This window comes from Centruroides sculpturatus, unplaced genomic scaffold (genome assembly GCF_000671375.1).
Source record: "Centruroides sculpturatus isolate CEXI.00-Female unplaced genomic scaffold, Cexi_2.0 scaffold680, whole genome shotgun sequence".
Taxonomy (NCBI): Eukaryota; Metazoa; Arthropoda; class Arachnida; order Scorpiones; family Buthidae; genus Centruroides; species Centruroides sculpturatus.
This window is the reverse complement of record NW_019384843.1, coordinates 261,018-282,770: the sequence shown is the minus strand read 5'-3', so window position 1 is coordinate 282,770 and position 21,753 is coordinate 261,018. Positions and strand designations below refer to the sequence as shown.

Genomic DNA, 21,753 nt, shown 5'->3' with positions numbered 1-21,753 from the left:
GATGTTTCTGACTACAATTTATGCTATCAAAATGCAGTTGCTGAGCTCTGAAATTGTAATTGACACTTCGGTCCATAATTTGAGATTGAGGTTTTTAGAGAAAATTAGTTGAGATAAACATGGAAAATATATTGAATGGAGGGGGAAAACATTTTGAGATAGTGGTTTTTGAGATAAACTCAGATATAACTTTTGAAATACAGTTGAGCATGTTTATCGAGTAAACATGTTTAAAAAAACTAACTAAAATTTTTTTGTTGGTGGTAAAATAGCTCCTCCTCTTCCCAAATAAAGTTCATCTTGAATAATTGTTCAAATAACTTATTTTGAGATGCTACCAAAGACATCTACAATATTGTTCAAGTTAAAATATCAGAAATTATTAACCTTGAGGACGACTCAAGCACTGGTACCAAATGGATTGCAACTAGAAAATTTAGAATAAGATGAATGGACCATCAATTCAGTGTTTGTTTACTTCAGCAACTATATAAGCGACTATATACAGTATATATCAGGGGTGGGCAAGCAAGAGTTCAGTGGGAGCCAAAATGTAGGTTTTGCAAAATGCATGGGAGCCGCAGTTCTGTACTGCAATTTTATTATATAATATAAAACAAATATTGAATTTTTTTAAATAAACATATTTTCACAAAATTGTGGAAGTAAAATTGTAAAAATAATAATAACAAGCAGAAATTAACACTTTCAGCAAGAGCCGCATTTGCCCATGTCTGATATATATAGTCACTTATACAGTTGCCGAAGTAAACAAACACCAATTGATTACAGCCTGTGTATTATTATAATTGAGTACCAAACCATACTCTGCATTTTTCTCTTCTCACTTTAAGGCTGTTGAACTTGCAAATTATCCATTACATAATGGCTAATTTGCTTGTTGTGGAAAAAAATGATGCACTCGTTGAAAATTTTCTTTGTTTTAGAAGGAAAAGTCAAATCCTGCTAGTGTGTTTCATCTTACAGCATTTTGGATTATATAAAAACTTTTACATATCAGTGTGTCATTTTTAAAAACATATCAAATGTTTCCAGTACTGGATTTCTTTAAATGAATACAATTTCATCAAATGCACCACTCATCAACTTTTCTAAATGTGCTTAAAGATCAAACTTGAGATGCAGAGAAACCTCCTGAACAGTGTCATTTTTAAGTGTGCATAACCATGTGTTCAGACAGATTTGTTAATTTGATTTCTTTTTTGGATTCAAGTGATATCAGCCATTTTTTCTTTACAAGTGCATTATCTTTCTTTAAACACTTGTCCCAACCAATATTATCTACAAGATTAAAATGTTCAATGTATTTTATATATTTAAAAATGCTATTTTGAATTGGGGACCAATGGGATCTGTAGTACAAAACAAAGTTAAGAACCCCTAGTCAACATGAATGCAATAAATTTATTATTGTTGGAAAATAATATATTATTACATTACAATAATTTTATTATTATTCATCTGCATTCTTGGAAGTAAAATAAATTTTCAAAGAATAATTTGCATAGGTCAAAATGTTATCATCAAGACAATATATATTTTAAATTTTATATATGCTTATATCTAACATGAATTTCCAATTATTCTCCATAGATAAATAGTAGTCCACAATGTTAGAAGATTTGTAAAATATGATTTTATAAATCATTTATTTAAAAGAATTATTATATCAAATTTGTTTGTTTATTCAAATGTGGCAGTTATTTTACATTCCATGGCAGGGTTTAGTGGAGAGATTTCACAAATGAACATCAATGAATACATTTTACAACTATTTGTGGATTAATTTTGCAGAAGTGTTTGAAGTAGAAAAACATTAGACAAATTGCAAACTGGAAGATCCATTGCAAAAATGATCAAACAGATTGCAGGAATGATTGGAAGGATTTTGCCTCAAATATAGTGTGGCAGGAAATACTACTGATTATGCAGAATAGAGAGGACGAATCCCACAATTTAGGAGAATGATTTTGCCTAATTATGGATAATTAGTATGTTTCTCTTGCAAAAATTATTCTGTTGCATTATGTAAATTTATGTAAGAAGCAACTCTCACAAAAAAATATAACAAACTAAGTTTTATTTGCTGTCATTCCAAATTCGAATATTTAGTGTCTCATTAATAAAAAGGCAGTCATAAATTACATAAAATGGATACTTCTTACTTTGACAGAGATGATTGCTACAGAAATAAGATTTCAGCAGTTGGTGTCCAATGAAGTTATACTAAAAGTAATGCATTATATGCTCTTTGGAGCAGGTAAAGAAGATGGAATTCAATGTCCAAATTCATTGTATTGATGATAAGGTTGATGACACGCATCAACTCACCAGTTGTTGCAGCTTTAGGTATGACACTAATGTGTTTGAATGTGGAGAAGCATTCCTCTATAGGATTAAGTTGCAATGGATATGATGATAAGTATTTGTAATTTATGGACTGCTCTGTCAAAATATGATGTAATGATGTCAGAGTGATGAAATTTTACATTGTCCATTATTAAATACTGTAGAAATTCTGGAAATCTGTTCTTCAGATTGTCACAACATTCACATAGAAAGGACAAATAATTCTGAGCTGTACGAGCCATTCACAGCATTGTTTCAAAATTCCAGTTGAAGCCAAAATACCTATGAGATTTATATTACTCCCTTTATTTAATGGACAGGTGATGGTCCTAGGTAAATCTTTATTCTCATGCATCAGTAAGAGAATTTTATTCTCATTGAAACTTAGCACTTTTGTCTATATGTCAACCCTATTAATTGTTTTTCAAAGTTGTATCTCTTCCTTTTATTTCACTTGGCAACTGTGGTACTACAAGAAATATTTACAAAACATCTATCACATCAAACTTTATACATATCAAAAGGGGAAAAAACCTCAGAATAGTTTTTGTGAGAGCAACATACTAATCTGTCCATAATTAGGCAAAATCCTCCCATTAAATTGTGAGATTTGTTTGCTCTATTCCGTATAATCAGTAGTATTTCCTGTCACCGCAAGTTCAAGATGAAATCCTTCCAATCATTCGTGCAATCTGTTCAATTGTTTTAGCGACTGGTCTTGTTCATACAATTTGTCTAATGCTTTTTTTTTCTACCTTGAACACTTCAGCGAGATTAATCCACAAATAGTTGCAAATTATTTCTGTATTCATGATACGAATATGTTCATTCGTGATATCTCTCTGTTAAACCCTGTGACGGGAGTGTAATAAGTAATATAAATCCAATGGAACCCTCTCATATTTTTTTAAAATATTAGTAGTGTAAAGATCACAAGGATCAAATTTTAAATTTTATCATAGAAGCAGAGTAATTATATATATATATATTTTTAAACAATGATACAAAAATGCAGATGTAATTGTGGAGAAATGCTTCCAGTTATTACTACAGAGTTGACATTAATGATAAAAATATAGAAAAAATATTGATAAATAAATAAATAGGTTCTGTTAAAAGGAAACTAAAATTTAAATCATAATTCTATTTACACAAACTGAGTCAAATTTTTAAGAAAAAATTAATGTTTCCATTTGTTTGATTGTTTCAAAATTGAGTGTTTGTTTATTATTTGTGAATTTGATACTTGTCAACCCTAAATATATATATATACAAATGTACATTATCTGATGGAGTATTGTATAAATTGGAAAAATTACACATAACAGTACATATATAAATAGTTTGTTTTTTTTCAACACTATACAAATACAGGTGTTCTAAAATTTTTTTACAAGCTATGGTATACTTCTGAGTTTTTGGCAATGGGGGTATTAGGCAATATTTTATGTATATCACAGAATTCATAGCTGATCATATTGTATTGCTTTTGAAAAAAGGGGGAAAATAAATAATTTCTAAAATGATTTTTTTATCTCTTTCGTTCCAGCTTTTGTGTTCTTTTCTTTTCTTTTTCTTTCCTCTGTTGCTGCTGCTGTTTTTGTTTTTCTCTATTTAATTTATCTTGTGCCTTTTTCTTTTCATTTTCTGCCTTTGATTTTTCTCTTTTTATTCTTTCAGCTTGGATGACATCATCTACATTTGTGTTTTTTACAATAACTTACTTGTTAAGACATAATAATTGATTTCCTAATAAAAATTTATTAAATAACTAGATAAAATAACTGATTCTGTAAATGATCTATTACTATTCAATATGGCATAGTTTCTTAAAGGATACATGGATCACTTGTTATCGTACTAGCACTTCTAGCACTGGTTCCTGCTTCCTTGCTTCCTCGATTGGTAGCGTCGTCATCACCATCAACTCTATTATATATTAAAGCAATATACACAGATACTTCTATCTTTGATTAAAAATATTAAATACAATTAATATAACACATGAAAAACATAAAAAGTAAGAGAAACAAAATTACACAAATAAAATAATCAAAATTTCTAATTAACTCAAAGACACCTAAATTCAGTGACGAATACAAATTTATTAATTGAACCAGGGATGTGGAGTTGGAGTCAGAGTCAGGAAAAAATGTCAACTCTGACTTCGGCATTTTAAATTTATTTATTTTTTCTTAAATGAAAGAAAATTTATTTTATATTTAATAATTTTTTAAAATGTTTTTGTATTTTGTTATAATTCATTTATTTTAAATACAAAATGCAACAATTTAATTTATTAAATATGTGTCAATAGTTTTCTTTGTAGTATTTGTGTTAGTAGTTAAATTATTTTGATCCAATTGAATTTGAATATTTTTGATTCATTCCTTTATTATCTCCACTCTAAATAAGTACTCTATTTCTGAATGAGCCAGACTAATTGATCAGAGTATATACTTTTCTTACTGAAAAGGGGCTGAAGTAGCTAGATCGCACACTTTTTAGTTGGACTAACTTTTCTGGAAAGATGAAATTGAAGTGCAAAAGTTGTAGAATAAAGATATGTAGATGTAGAATTTTATCACACCCCCTTTTTCCTCTTATTAAATATTTGTTAAAAATTATTTTTTTTATACTAATAAATATTAAAAATACTAACTATAAAAGTATTTGGGTAAATGCCCGGGCTCCTTTTAGAGTTCAGAGTAGGGTAACCCCCTACAAGCACCTCTGCCCCCCATAAAATGACTTGGTATTTAATTTTGCTGGAGTCGAGTGTTTTTTTACTGACTCCACAACCCGCTCGATTTTCAGCTTTTTTTAAAGGTTATTCTTAGGTTCTGATGTTAGAACAAAATATAGAACACACAATAAAATTTTTTAAAATACAAAAACTGTTGAATGATTTTAAAATGTACTAAATGTCACCAGTGCAAACGCAAAATGTAAAAATACGTTAACAATTTTAATAATAAACTACAAATAATAATAACAAAAATAATAAACTAACAAAATGGAATTAAAATAAATAAATAGATAATACACTGTCCTAATGTGTCTCTCAGACAAAAAGACTTGGCTGTATTTATTGGTTGGCTACAACTTTGGGATACTAGCCTGACTTTGCCACTTAAAACAACAATATTATTCTCACTTAAATTCCAGATTTGAGAGACTAAGTACTCAAAATGGCCACTTACAACAAATTATTGAATAGCATCTAAATGGATATAGCACAATGATCCAATGTTTGTACTACATATAAAAGGCACCCCTACGAATGATAAGGATCCACCTGAAAGAGATGAGGGATGTCATTCTACTTAGGAACATCATCTCTCATCTCTTCCAGGTGTTTATTCAGAACCTCTACAAGACAGCAGGGCAAAATGTTCCTATGAATATATTGCTGCCACCTGCAGATCTCTGTAGATTAGGATCAAGGAACATCAAGACTCAATCAGAAAGCACTTAACTACAACTACTCTGGCAGCCTTTACCTAGGATCAGGATATCAGTGTGTTTTTTCAACAGAACTAAACTAATACTCTGCACATTATCACCCTCTCATCTAAAATATTTGGAAATACCCAAGATATATAAAGCACTTAATAAAGGGACCACAATTAACAGCACCTTTGTCACATACCAGGAGGACATTTTTGAAATTACTTACACTTATTTTGACATCATTTTTTGTTTTTACCTTTGTCTTATGAATCATAATGTTTGTATTATTTTATTTTTATTTACATTTAGGTTATTTTGTGTATTATCTCTTATTTTAATTCAATTTTGTTATTTTATTATGGTAAATTGTTAATGTATTTTTGATTTTACCTTTGCGCATGTGACATTTAATATGTTTTAAAATCATTTGATAGTTTTTGTATTTTAAAAAATTTTGTTTTATGTTCCATTTTTGTTCTTTACAGGATTTAGATTTCTTTGAATTAATTATACATTATGCATCCAGTTATTGTAGTAATTTATTTATGAATCATATTTTATTTATGAAATTGCATTCTCATTTTATTTTTATAAATTTAATTATAAAACTGAATGTGTGAGTGAAAGGAGTAAACAAACTGTGTTTAAATATTAATGTTTCATAGTATATGTTACAAAGAACAGACTGTTATTTTATATATAAAATTCAAAATGAAAAGGATACTCATCAGTTTCACAGACTTGAGAGTAATGAGCTAAAATAGCTTCTCTTAACTCTTTATCTTCATTGGTTATTTTACGTTCAGTTACTACAGATTTGGCTTGAGCTTCCATAATACTGGCAATTTTGGCATCAACATCAACATTTGCTAAAAAAAACTTTGCATTATAAATTAAATACTGACAAGTAAAACAACCTCAAATAACAATTTCACAAAAAATTAATTATTAACCTTTTTTCATAGAAAATTCATAGTAAAAAGGTTTTATCAAAAGTAAAGGCCATCATCATATTACAAATTAAACATTGGTATAATATATAGTGTAATGAAATGCCACACCAATATTTTAGGCATAGATTCAAAAGTCAAAAATAAGCTTAAAATCCTCTATATGCGTTTTTCAAATTCTTCTTTGTTTCTGAGNTTTCAAAATTGTTTGAAGTTAGGAATGTTGAATACTTTGATACCCAATTTATAATTACAGGTTCATGAATACTTTATGCATTGTGCATCTATTTGACATTAATGTTTATGTGAGAGACCGGACTTGAAAAGAAAATTTTATTCAAAAATTTTGTTCGAAAAAAAAAGATCGCTACGGATATGATTATATCCTTTCCCATGAACTTACTTCCCTATTTGAGTGACACATCGAATGTGTCACTAGGAATCAAATGCGAAAAATCGCCACTGGACGTGAAGAACGATTTTACCAAAGAAGGACAAGAATTGTGAGGGGGAGGACCCCCAAATAAAGGAGAAGGTTCGATGACGCAACAGGGAGTTCGCCTGACAGAAGAGTTTGCGTCCTCGAAGGTTGGTCGTGTGTGTACACTTGGATACATTTTACCGCCGATGCTCCTCCAATACCAGCGATCAGAAGCTTAACCGCCGATGAGTCCAAGTACCCACCAAGAACATGTCTTCACCAGAAAAAGGACCCAATTCAAGAAAGCGATCTTCAGGTAAATACCACGCGCAAACACTTGTAAACTCTCTCTCTAAAAGCATAAGTGTAACTAGTTTAGGCCTATATAATCAATAAACGGATATTAATTTCTATAATCGAATTGTAAAGCGCACTTCTTTAGCTTAATTGGTCTCCATCCCGAGTCCAAGAGTCCACATACACAACTGTTCGCACATAAATTCGAATGTAACGGTCTCTGTGTCTACCCAGAAGACACAGTGGTGTCAGTCCTGATAAATTTGTCATTGCCGTCTTCGCCGATGCAATGTCGACCCTTCGGTCCTGTGGTGCCAAAGCATAGAGGGGACCCTTCGGCATTGTCACATTTAATTCAAATAGTAATATAGCAAATAAAGAAAATATATTTTATCCAAATGTAGGTTTCTCTGAATGCCTATTGAGGTANAATGTCGACCCTTCGGTCCTGTGGTGCCAAAGCATAGAGGGGACCCTTCGGCATTGTCACATTTAATTCAAATAGTAATATAGCAAATAAAGAAAATATATTTTATCCAAATGTAGGTTTCTCTGAATGCCTATTGAGGTATTTGTTAAATTATTGCAATTAATTGAACTTGATGTTAAACTTCCATGCTTCATAACCATGCTGACATCCATAGTTTAAATGCTCTCATCTCATGACATCATTTCTAAACAGCCTTCCTATTGGTATAATTTTTACCATTCTGCTTTCTATGATGGAAAAAGTGATGTCATTTTACTCTTCCACTGACAGTTCTTGTCATCCATTACTGCATGCAAGTACTAGGCTTTAGTAGGAAATTTGAAAAGCTTTTTTTTTTTGGCAGGTGAGGTCTAAAAAACAAAGTAAAATTTTGATATATGCTTATAGAGGATTTTAAGCTTATGTTTAAACATAGACAGTAAAACAGACGAGGCCCATAGAAGACAATTGGTGACTACATCTAATGAATCAACAAAGATAAACTTGATGTTCTCATAAAAAAGAAACAACATAAAACAATTAACTCTAATCTCTTAACATACCTATTATTTTCTGATGTGTCAGTGATCTAATTTTTTTATAAATGATTTTAAATCTATTTTGAAATATGGTACTCTGAATAATAATAATAATAATAATAATTTCCAATTACAGGTAGGCCTCCTACAATGCGGTATTCCTTGAAAATGTTCCTTGAAAATACCGCGTTGTGGGAAATTGCGTTATAGGAGACACCAACTTAATACAAAAACTGGGATTCAGTTCTAAAAAGAGAAAAACTTGGCATTTGAATGGCGTTTTTTGAATTTTTCAAACCAGCCATTGCTAGCCACGAATTTAACANACTTAATACAAAAACTGGGATTCAGTTCTAAAAAGAGAAAAACTTGGCATTTGAATGGCGTTTTTTGAATTTTTCAAACCAGCCATTGCTAGCCACGAATTTAACATTGGTTTCATCAGCTGACGACTGTCCCATTTGTTTTAAATAATAAAATTTTTTTAAGGCTTTGTGTTTAAGTGCAGTTTTATTTAAAGGCAACCGTTTCTTGTTCATATCTTCTACCCATAATATTAGTGCTTGTTCCATTTTTTCCATTATAGGCGCTCTCGGACGAGCAACATTTTTCGCGAGAATAGATAATCTGGATGCGACCAAATTTCTGATCTTTTCTCCCGACTGAATCGTTGACTCATTTAAATTAAAATGTCTACTAATATCAGTTATCCGCTCTTGATTTTTAATTTGATCCAAAATTTCTATCTTTGAAGAGTTATAAATTTCCTTTTTAACGACGGTCCTTTCTTTTCATTCGGCATTGTTATGGCTAAAATTTTTTCAATCAGTTTTGCGGACAGTAAAAATTGCAAAAAATAACTTTTCTTCACTATGTTGTTAAAAATATACACCCAATAGAAGTTTATACTGTATTTTGGACCATTTTTGCTGTTCCCACTTATTGAAACAGTATAAATGATGGAAAATTTAATGATATATTTGAGTGTTTACGGTAACTGATGCACATCTGTCTAGAAACCGGTCTTCCCCTGAAACTTTCAAGGGAATAAATAACATGCCAACGGCAACAAACAGCTGTTTTCAAGGACATTTAGTTCTGTATGCCGAACTGCAGTTCGTATCACGTGAACCATTGCGATTTTTCTGTTATGTGAAAGATAATTCGTTTCTAAATACCGTAAATTGTGTTGTAAGAAAATTTCCGCATTTTTCCAACCGTGTTGGAGCGAAAACGTGTTGTAAAGGTACTGCGTTGTAGGAGGCCTACCTGTATTTCAAAAACCAAGTAGACACTTGAGATGGTTATGGATATAAATTATTATCCTAAATTAACTCAGATACAAGAAAAAATTCAGAAACACATAATTACAATGAATTTTTATTGAAAAATACTGTAATGTTCTTACTAAATATGCTAGTGAACATTCATACATATAGCAATTTTTGATTATTATAAATTTTTGTGTGTATGATAGGTTTTGAAGCAAGGTATTAAGCATGACATAACTTCATGTGGTGAACGGCAATACTGTGTTTTTTTTCTTCCATATTTACCTCATGCATTATGCTTCTTAGAACATACTCCACACACTCTTATGGTATTGCTCTTCTTTTCAGTTGATGGTACAGCTTCAGGGAAATGCTTTTCTGTCAATCGAAATGGATGAGGTGCTTTCCCTGTCCAATCCATTTTTGGAGAAATAACACTTCCCTTATATATTTCAAGAATTCATTCCATCAAATTCAAAATACATTGTAGTAAATCTTTTTTTTTATCCCCAGCTTTACTATAGAGAATAAAGGAATTCCATACAGTAATTTCCAGCAAGTGGAAAAACATCTTTTAATAGTACTTTCTCCTTGTTTTCTGGAGATTGGGTAGGTCAAAATATGCTGATCTGCACAATTGACACCTGTCATTGTGTCTTTACAATCCAAAACAACCTTTAGCTTTATTACTTTCTTCCTAAGTGAAGTTTCCTTCCTAAACTCCGTCTTTTTGAATTGGTTTGCCAGATTAAGCATGACTTGAAATTGTTTTGATGAAAGCACACCTTCACACTCAAGATAGTCAGTATATTTATTTACAATATATATATAAAGTTGAAAGTTGAAAAACAGTAAACACAGGATATACAAAGCATGGCTCCTCAAGTACTAGTTTGGCTTTCAGGAACAATTAAGTTCTGGAGAGGACTGTCAGCCTGCGGATTGGCTCTACTGCACGGTTCGCACAGTCTTAGCACTTACCTGTTCCTGAGGTATCTTGCAGAGGAATATGCTCACTCTCTCTCTCTAATCTCAGCGGGCTTTCCAAGTGTCTGAGCCTTCCTGTTACCAGTCTTGAGCCAATTTTCTCCCCCTTCTCTCTCTCGCTTGCCAATTTAAGGACTTTTTGGACAGAAACTTCCAACCAATTACAGATCCTCCTTGCAAACAGCTTTCACCCAGGTCCACTTGGATCGTATGAGTGTGAAGCTTACTTTTGCATTTGCCCATCTCCGATGTGGGTGGTCACCCACTTGTTTACTGCCTGGTGTTTGCCACCTGGCAAGTTGTTTAAGCTTGGACCACTCTTGAATCCAATTAGTGAGGTCAGTGCTTCTTTGTTCCCTTTCTGTTTACAAGCCAATACTTTACACCCTGTTTTTCAGTCTCCACCATATTTGTAGTGTGCACTATTGACAGAAGGACTACATTCTTTTTGTCCTTCCACTGTAAAGCAAGGACTTTTCCTCTTCTATAAGCACAAATTTCTCTCTTNGGTGAAAGCACACCTCCACACTCAAGAAAGTCAGTATATTTATTTACAATATATATATATATATATATAAATATATATATAAAGTTGAAAAACACAGTAAACACAGGATATACAAAGCGTGCCTCCTCAAGTACTAGTTTGGCTTTCAGGAACAATTAAGTTCTAGAGAGGACTGTCAGCATGTGGATTGGCTCTACTGCACGGTTCACACAGTCTTAGCACTTACCTGTTCCTGAGGTATCTTGCAGAGGAATATGCTCACTCTGTCTCTCTAATCTCAGCGGGCTTTCCAAGTGTCTGAGCCTTCCTGTTACCAGTCTTGAGCCTATTTTCTCCACCCCTCTCTCTCGCTTGCCAATTTAAGGATTTTTTGGACAGAAACTTCCAACCAATTACAGATCTTCCTTGCAAACAGCTTTCACCCAGGCCCACTTGGATCATGTGAGTGTGAAGCTTACTTTTGCATTCGTCCATCTCCGATGTGGGTGGTCACCCACTTGTTTACTGCCTGGTGTTTGCCACCTGGCAAGTTGTTTAAGCTCAGACCATTCTTGAATCCAATTAGTGAGGTCAGTGCTTCTTCGTTCCCTTTCTGTTTACAAGCCAATACTTTACACCCTGTTTTTCAGTCTCCACCATATTTGTAGTGTGCACTATTGACAGAAAAACTACATTCTTTTTGTCCTTCCATTGTAAAGCAAGGACTTTTCCTCTTCTATAAGCACAAATTTCTCTCTTTTGCAATTTATAACATTTCAGGAAGGATGACATATCTTTGCAGGTCATTTTCACCATTCCATACAAATCTGTAGCATTCAAAATCATAACATCCATCAGAGCTTTGGAAATGTATAAAAATTCTGTTGTTAGGGACTCTTCTTTCGGAAATGGTTTTACGAGGATCAAAACCACTTGTGTAGATACAGAAAAATTTGCAAAATCTGTGTCAAACTTTGTTTCTTTTCCATTGTAAATAATTAGATCATATATATCCACTTTTAGATTCACACAGCATATAAAATTTTATTCTGAACCTTGCTCTTTTCAATGGGATGTACTGAACCCATCCAAGCCAGTCATTGTAAAGAAGACTCTCATCCACAGTAATATCCCTTTCTGATATGTAAGAAAATTGAAATTTACTCTTTATCTACTGGTACACTGGCCAAACCTAGTTTAGCTTCAGGCATGAGTGATTTGGGGAATCATACACTTTATTGTCAGAAAAGTGTGTATTTTTTGATTTGGCAGAATTTTTTGTATGGCATAACTTGATTGAAAAATAGAAATGCAATGCTTGATTGGCAACAACAATACATTTGCAATTTTGGCTTCTGTATGACACTTTGCAAGATTGAAAGTGCAAAGAAAATTCAAAGTTCACTGCATATTGAAGGAATGATATTAAGACCTGAGAAAGACATGCACTGATTAATTTATTTTGAAGTTTCTTTTTGTATAGTGTCCAGTAAACTGTTGTCAAAAATGAGTTTGGGATATTGAAAAGTTTGTTCCAAATGCAAATAAGATCAAGTTGTGTAAATAATGCAAAACTTTATTCTACAGAGTGTCCCAAAAGTTTCCATACATACAAAGGTGAAATGTAACTTTAGTCACAAAACATTAAAATGTCAGCATTAAGTTTTGTGTCAGCAGATTGACGGAATAAGGCAACAGAACACATGAATGATCTGCCAATGGGGTAACTTCTAGCAGGACTTCCTATGTGGAAACTGGATTCTGTTTAGATGTTAGACACATGAAGAAAACCCAGAACACTGCATAGTAGCCAGCCCATTGGTCAAGCACGAACCAATGACCGGTGAGCTTGATTTGTGTCACTGTATAGAGACTTTTGGAACAAAGTGTTCTTTAACTTGGTCAGAATTTTTTAACCCTAAAACTTCAATTTAATGAGGCTTTTGTATATTAAAATAGATCATTTCATTTACAAGTTATTTTATGTTGAATAAAGCAATTAAGTTATTATATTATGTAATAATTTTAAGAGATTTTTAAAAAATAATATCATCTTTAAATCTGCTAAAATTTGAAAAATAAAAAAAAGGTATTTAAAGAAACTCACATTTATTGGATTCTGTATTAATCAATTCTGAGCTTAATTCACACTTTGAAGCCCAATTCAAAAATATTTCATCACAAATGGAAGCTATGTCATCACCATTCTAATATAAAAAAAAAAATTTAAACATTAATTTTTGTAAATCTNTAGTATAGATTTTAATCATAAATAAATTACATAATTATTTTTTACCAAAAATTTAAGTACTGTACTTCAAACTTGAATAATTTGACTATATAATATTCTTACAATTTTTGTGATAACTCAGGATTTATTTCTTCATAATTTGAAGTTTAGACTATTTACAAAAAGTCATAAATAACTTTTGAGTCCATCTTTATCCTTTATACACTACCATAGAAGTAACAGTCATAAAAAATTTTTGCTTTGAAGAACTCTTCTTAAAACACTGGCAAAAATTGGTAAAAAATCCCAAGGTTAAAAATGATCAAGTGTCAGCCTTTCTCTGTAGGTTCCTGACACTTTTACAATTAAAAATTTGAAAATAAAAATTAAAAAATGACTTTTTGTAAATAGTCTAAACTTCAAATTATATATAATATTCCTTTTGTAAATTTATTTTTTAATTATATTCCACCAAATGCAGAAGACTAATTTATTAATTGATTTAATTGGCATTCATTAATTGATATATGAATGCTAATCTATATATCAATTAATCGTCTGCATTTGGTGGAATAGAATAAATTTGCAATAAAAATTTAGTAAATCATTGAGCTCTTCCTTAAAATATGAATAAGTATTATAATTATTAATATAGATCTTATTACAATTCATTTTAATAATTTTAATGCATTGGTCATCTTAATAAATGTGCATAGAGTACACAATAAACACTTATTCTAATGTCTGAATCAATTTATTGTTTAATAAGTAACGTTTCTTAATGAAAATATGCTTTTATGGTAGAAGCATAGCATTTTATTTTTGAATTAAAAATATTGAATATATTCAAGTGAATAATTTAATAAATGAGGAAATTATTTAACAAGTAATCATTCTGTAATAGAATGTCACTATAAACTATATATTTATTGTTAACTTATATAGATATTTATTTTAGATTAGCATCATAAAGATTCACTTGATGATAATCTAAAGTAAACAATTTATTACTTTATGCAATACACTAAATACTAAATAATTTATTTTTGATTATTAGCACAATAACAATTTAAAAATATCTTAATATTTTGAAGTAAAATCAGAATAAAAATCTGAAATAAAATTTTAAAAGCCTTTACTTAGCAGCATTGAAATTATTGTATCTAAGTTTAATCCACATTAATATATAAATTAAAAAAACAAATATAAAAATTAGAATTTTTTAAAGCTTTATTACTAAAAATAATGATAATATCATATACTAGATATGAATTGTTAACTATTCATATTGACATTGCTACTGTAATAACATATTAAAAAAATTTCAAAAGAACTAGTTTAAATGTTAAAGATCACCATGTATTAAATCTACAAACAATTATTTTAATGTGAAAACATATGAGATCTGCCCAAAGTTCGCAAACTTTGCAAATAGTCATTTTCATTTATCTAGAAGCTAGTCAGTTTTATTGCCTTCAAAGTAATCCCCTCCTAAGCCTATCAATGAATCCAGAGCTTCTGTTATAAAAAGAATACTTCCTGAAACACTTGTTTTGATATGATGTGCAGCTCTGCTAGGGAATTTTTCCTTAATGGCATCAATGGATTTAAAATAGCAACTTTTGAGAGCTGATTTTAATTTGGGAAACAAAAATAAGTCTGCTGGGGTTTACTGTGGCAAATATAGAGATTGGATATTAAAAAATAATTTTCATATTATTAGTTATTATAAAAAGGGAAAAGGCTTAATTTTGAGTGTAGGGACAAGTTTTTAAAAGAATTGTAAATAACAAGTAAAGTGTTCATTAAGTCTGACTCCACTTGAGATATGACTCCCTTTCTATTTTCTCACCCACTTGAAACCTATGTATGTGCAAAAGTGAGTCTGACCAGCAAGTGTGCTTTTTCAGTTGTGATGTTGCTTTCATTTTCATATACTGAAGATTATCTGATGCTACCATTATTTTAAGAATAGTTCCAGTCAGCTATTCATATGTGGTAGCATCCAGAGACCTCAGGGTGAATGTGCTGTCAAGTGGAATGGACAAATTGATGCAAGCAAATGTGCATATCTAGAGCAACCACATTTAGCATGCAGTGACCACCAGATGATGCTTCTACACATGAAGCAGCCACCAAGCAAGTTTGATCACTGCTTCCACTGATCACGCTTCCAAACAAGAAGAAAACCTAGATCATCTTTTATTCTGTGATACAAATAATGAAATTCATTGAACTCACGGCATTTCTTATAAATATTGCATGTCCTCTGCCTTTAAGAAGAGTACTTCATGCAGTACAGGAGGTGTACATGAGCAGTCCAACATAAGGAGACCTATGTGAATTGGTATTGAGGTAGTGGAAAAATCCTTAGCTACCAGCTTTTTTAATACAGTGTAGAAAACTGTTTTTCATGGCAAGCATTCAACAAAGTTGTCTTGCCACCATTTTGTAAATACCCGTATCCACTCAGGAAAGAGGTCACTTGTGAGCAGGAAGAACTTACAAAGAGTCTTTCTGGATATCCTTATAGAATAGCTGACTGGAAGCTGCAATTATCAAGTAATATTTGAAGCAGGCTCATTCATGGTGCTTCCACATCTTAAACTAATCCTTTTATCCTTATCAGATAACTAAGATGGCTATCCTCTGTATGATTTTCTTCTGTAATTGTCAGAATCTTTAAAAAACTATAACTATTTTCGGATCTGTTTAGTAATTTTGCATTTTCACAGTCTGATTTTCCATCCTGATGGTATGCTAATTTGCCCCTTTTCATAATCAGTTAACATTTTACCAGCACCCATTTTGAAATAAACAGGAAACATATGTAAATTATATGTATATTATCACAAATACACAAATAAACTCTATGTATAGTTCATATTAAGCAAATATTTTTGATGTGGTCTAAACTTTGTCAAGCATGTTATTGTAAAAGCATACTAACCTTTAACTTCAATCAAATAATATTAATACAAAATGTTTTCAACCTTTAAAAGATTCAGTGGGCTTCCAAAGAGAAAATATTCATGAGATCATTGTGTTCCATTTCTGAAATTGCTTACAAATTTTTTAACAGAATATTTCTGTGAGGGAATATTCCATTTGAAAATTAAAATTCTCCATAATACCAAAATGAATGCAGTCTTGGAATTTTTTAACATAGCTTTCACTAGTATAGGAATAAATCCTCATATGATGAAATTTGTAAGAATTATCCAAATAAACACATAAAGCCCAAACTAACTACAGATAGATCAAAATGAAAATAAAGCCACAGCATAAATTAATCACAGACTACTATAGCTCAAACAGAGCTTTCCATGCCATGAAAATGACCTCATAGTCTTTAAAGATGCAACTGGCTTTTCATTCAGAGAAGTAAATTTCCAGCTGTTATAATAATATTAAATCTTCTCTCTCCCTTACCAAGAATATTAATTAATTTGGCTTCATTAAGTAATACTCCAATTTCAGTGTTTGCAACATACAGTACATGGCTATAGCTGTGGAACACAAAACTTTTTTATGTCAGCCACATGCTCTTGTAGATGTGCCAGGAAGGGGCAAGATTTTGCCCCAATGTATTCATGCAACTTACAAGTCTTTAATTTGTATTCGTACAATGTGTGGAGCCTCACATCTTTTAGTGGTATCTTATATACTCCAGGTATTCTAAAAATTAACATTATGCAACTTTCATCTTGGAGTGAGCTCATTTTATTTGCCACTCTGTCTTCTTTCAATTCAGTGAAGAAATCTTCATGCAGTACAGAGGTGTACATGAGCAGTCCAACATAAGGAGACCTATGTGAATTGGTGTTGAGGTAGTGGAAAGATTCTTAGCTACCAGCTTTTAGTAATAAAGTAATTCTGGATACTTTATTATGTAGACAACGTCTTGATTATATAGAATGAGGTACCTGATGACTTCAAACACACCATAAATATCAACCCCTATAAATTAATGTTAAAATTAGAGCAGGAAAACCAATATCAAGCAATTTCCTTGAAGCAAATTTTAAGCTCCAAGGTGAATACATAACAGTATATCATAAACCAGATCATCATCCCCTCCACATACTGATGGTATCCTGCAATCTGTTCAATATAAAACCTCTGCATTTAAAGTGCTGATCAGAAGGGCCCATTGTTCTAGTATCAGAGTCCTATCTCCTATCAAAAAAATTGAACATGTTTCCCTTTTTCTTTTATTTCATTCTCTGGTCCCTAAGTCCACAAGATAAAATAGATGAAAATAAGACCCCTTGGCCCAGGGACTATTTTTGGTTTACATTGAGAATGGCTACTTTAGTATACGTGGCCAATACCTCCTAAAACTCAAAGCCTGTGCATGAGTTCATGAAATGAGGATATCATCACATTTAGGCTGATGGCATGGTCATTTGTTCTCCCATTTTTCTATAAAATGTAAGTGGTCATTCATAAGCTTTGCTTAAATTTGAGAAAGAATGGATTAAATGTAAAAACAACACAGAAATGTGTTACACTATTTATTGAAGTAAATTACAATAATGGTCCAAAAGTTTATGTTTGGATTTCCTCAATATCCCAACATAGGTCTATACCAAGAGAGAATTAATTAACCAACAAAGTCTAAGGTGCGTTAATTTTTCAATAGAAAGTTTTTAACAAAATTAACTTAATACTGTAATTGACATTTAATTTATATTTTTATCATCATCATCATCACTTACTAAAAAAGATAACATATATTATAAAAAAAACAATCTGTTATAAATAACATTACTGATTATTACTTTTGGACAAAATGGATGCCATCAGAAAAATACAAACATGCCTAACAACATAATACAAAGTAAAATATTTAAAAATTATTAATGTAATTTTACTAACAAGCAGAGTTTCTGAGTAACAAATGGATAGTTGAAATTTGTTCTGTACCAATTAAAAGGACACTTGCTAATTAATCAGAATCAGTAAAAAAAAAAAAAAAAACATTGATTTTCTGTAAAGTTATTAATTTGATCCATAGTTGCGTGAAGTCATGCTGAATAATGTTAATTGCATTAAGGTTAGAAAATTTAACCAAAATACAGTTGAACCTGTTTATCTCAGACATGTTTATCTTGAAAACTCCATCTCAAAATTTATTTCTTCCCCTGCATTTTTAGCCTAAATTCAATATATTTTCCATGTTTATCTCAAATAATTTTCTCCCAAAATCTTCATATTTCAAATTATGGACCGAATTTGAAGTTTCAAAGCTCAGCAACATTTTGATAGCATAAATTGTAGTTGAGAAACATTTCTTGCAATACAATACACAGTTGCAATTAATGATGCTTTTCTCTGATCAGCTACAAGTTTGACTTGTGTCTTATTGGTTGAAAAAATCAGGCATCAGAAACAATGGGTAAACTATTTCTGTTATCATACATCAAAAGTTTTATCTGTGCCTAATACAGATGCAGTGTACTTGCTATTGTATTAATAAAATACCATATCTTCAATCAAATCTATCACTGTTTACATGTAGAAAGTTCTCTATAAAACTTGAATTTTTCTTGTTCTAGTGAGATTCAAAATAGACAGGTTCAACTGTACCTAAAATTTGTCACAAGTTTGTCAATGACACTAAATCAAACTTTTATACAATGGTCACAAAATGTTGTACACCTGTTGAAGAGGGCCTACAGGTCCAGGACATGCAGAAAGAGTGTACAGGTGAAAATAAAGATATTTTATTTTACTTTTTGACTAGGACTTCCTTTCTTTGCTAATCAGAAACTTCATCAGTATAATAAGTCCTATTTATAAACAAAGTCCAAGTAGACAATATAAAAACAAAAAGATTGGTAAAAGGTTTGTTGTTAATTTTAAAAAATGTAGTCTTAAAAAACTGTCTATTTTTCCATATGCCTAAACTCTATACTAATATTCTGTAATTTTTTTCTTAAGTGTTGTATGTAATACATATACTTTGTAATAATAAAATTAATAAAGTTTTTTATTTATCTGTAAATATATCTCAGCTCAGTCTTCAGTTAAAATCTAGAAAAACTAAATACTTAAAATGTCAAAGTTATCAATGATGAATGACAATGTTATAATTTACAATAGATTGGGTCATTGCAAATGAAATGACCGTTTTTAAAATTTAAACTTTCTAGCCTTTTAGTTCAACTTTTCTCCATGTGAACAGTGCTGTATGTTTCAATTGGAAGAGCACACACATAATATGTGAAGTTAAAAATGCAATCTCATTTATATTGTGAGTTCCACATGTTTAAGAGTACTTTTTCTGACAACATGGAAAAAAGGAAATCAAACAATTTTCTTTTACAAGTATAAGCAGGAACATACTGCAGTCCAAACAATGTGAAATACCAATAAAACTTTTGGTAAAGATTCTGTGAGTGAGCAGGCTATCAGGCATTGGTTCACAAAATTCATTCTGGGAATACACATCTCAAAAATCAGAATTTATGATGATCATCAAATCAGATCATCACCTGACTGTCTGGGAAATTGAAGAAAGGTTGAACATACTGAACATAATTCAACCATTTCTTGACATCTAAACATGTTAGGGAAAATCAAGAAGCTTGACAAATGGGTCTAAATGAACTCAGTGAGAGAGATAAGGAGCATAAATTTGGAGGTCTGCAGTTCTTTAATTATTCATCACAAAAATAAAAGTCACTTTAGTCCTGTTTCATAATTATATTCAAAAATTGTAAGTCAGAGATGAATCACATAGTTTACAAGTTATAACAAAAATTTTATCACCCAAGTGTGTGGATCATTTATAAATGGGAGTTGATGGTTTTACTAATTAACCGAGTTAAAAAAAGGGCACTTTTTTGGTTAATGGGACACCAGAAGACTATTGTGTTTAATAATTTAGCCTATGTAACTGTGCCAGCTTCAAGTAGCCCACTGCACTGTTCATGGAGTACTAGACGTTACATAGTTTTAGGGGGTGTGGGGCTTTCCATACCTGGGCGCCGAGATGCAAGCAGTAGCAAGCACTAAGGCACATGTTTACATGCAAAGCATGTAGAATAGGCAGTAGACTGAAAATATGTTAAAAACTGATCTTTGGAGATGAATATCACACGAAGTACCAACCCCAGAATTGTTATTCTGGGGGTGGTATGTAACTCTTCATCCAGAGCTTGAATCTTACCCATTGTTGTGCATCCCGTTAACCAAAAAGTACCAAAACATGACAGTTAAAGCAAATGAAGCTACAGTTGGACTTGAAATTAATTTTTTATTGTCATTATTGTTGTAAGTTATTATTTTGTAAAAAAGAATATATAGACATGTAAAATATTTATTGATTGTCAAAGCATCTGTCATTGACAGAAAGCTAGAAAACTGACAATTGTCAACTGGAATTGATCATTACGACATCACACGAAAACATCCCACATTTTACATTTCATTTCACTTTAAGTTAGACACTAAGCACTGGAGTTCCCTTTATCACATTTTTGCTTACAGAAAAAAATTCCTTCGCCACTGGCCTGGCTGAACATATGTTAAGCATGAAAAAAGGTAAATTTAGTGTCTGCTGGATAGAAGAGAGTTTTCTATACATGTACATGGAGAGAGAGTGAAAAAATAATAAAAATTTTATAGGGGGAAAATAAATACATTTTGAAAATAAGCCTACTTTTATACTGTTTGTATATTTTGTATATTTTTCTTAAATACAAACCTTATCATCTAAAGTAAATCAATGGTAGAAAATAAAAAATAAGTTTTAAGTAGACATTCGCAATTGAAATAATTGAATGAACACACCGTTACTTCGCCAAGAATTTCTTCTAACGCTTCTCTTTTTTCTTCTTCCGACTCTCCACCGTCCAATATACTCTTAATATAGGATCCAAATACATCTTGATCCGTATTTAATTTCTTTAATTTTTCATTTAACCAATCTTCGAAGTTTTCAGCGGGCGCCGCCATTTTGTCGTCGGGACAGAGACAGGAAGTACGTCACTATATGTTAGTTACGTTTTTATTTTTAAATTTTTAAAGATTTTTCAAATATGTTTTAAAAATATAACTATAATTTTAAATTAATGGTAAGAAACCATTTTAAATTTTTTTATTTAAAATTCGAAAGTTTTACACGAATTTTTGTTTAACTCTTCTTCTCGCGAACACTATCGAACGCGTTCTGCCAGGATAACAATTGGGATCCGTCCTTTACTTCGAATCTCAAATCCCGAGGATGAGGCATATGCAGCTTAATCCATTTATAAAACTTTTCAAAGGAA

At 31.2% G+C, this 21,753-nt stretch overlaps 1 protein-coding gene across 1 annotated transcript; it reads right to left on the bottom strand.

The window, feature by feature from the left end:
- Positions 1-800: 800 nt before the first annotated feature.
- LOC111630356 (coiled-coil domain-containing protein 43-like) lies at positions 801-21,476 on the bottom strand. The gene is made up of 5 exons (XM_023374446.1): positions 21,275-21,476; positions 13,352-13,451; positions 6,548-6,692; positions 4,211-4,299; positions 801-4,089 (listed from the first exon to the last, which is right to left on the bottom strand). Exons 1-5 carry the CDS (start codon positions 21,437-21,439, stop codon positions 3,902-3,904), a joined length of 687 nt encoding a protein of 228 aa, XP_023230214.1. The 5' UTR covers positions 21,440-21,476; the 3' UTR covers positions 801-3,901.
- Between the last annotated feature and the right edge of the window lie 277 nt (positions 21,477-21,753).

Bases quoted from the DNA above. Each gene is read 5' to 3' on its own strand.
- LOC111630356 (XM_023374446.1), bottom strand. From the start codon at position 21,439: ATGGCGGCGCCCGCTGAAAACTTCGAAGATTGGTTAAATGAAAAATTA. The intron at 6,693-13,351 runs GTGAGTTTCTTT...AGTTTTTTTTAG, and splicing joins TAATACAGAATCCAATAAAT to CAAATGTTGATGTTGATGCC. The intron at 4,300-6,547 runs GTATCCTTTTCA...AATATATAATAG, and splicing joins CAAGTCTGTGAAACTGATGA to AGTTGATGGTGATGACGACG.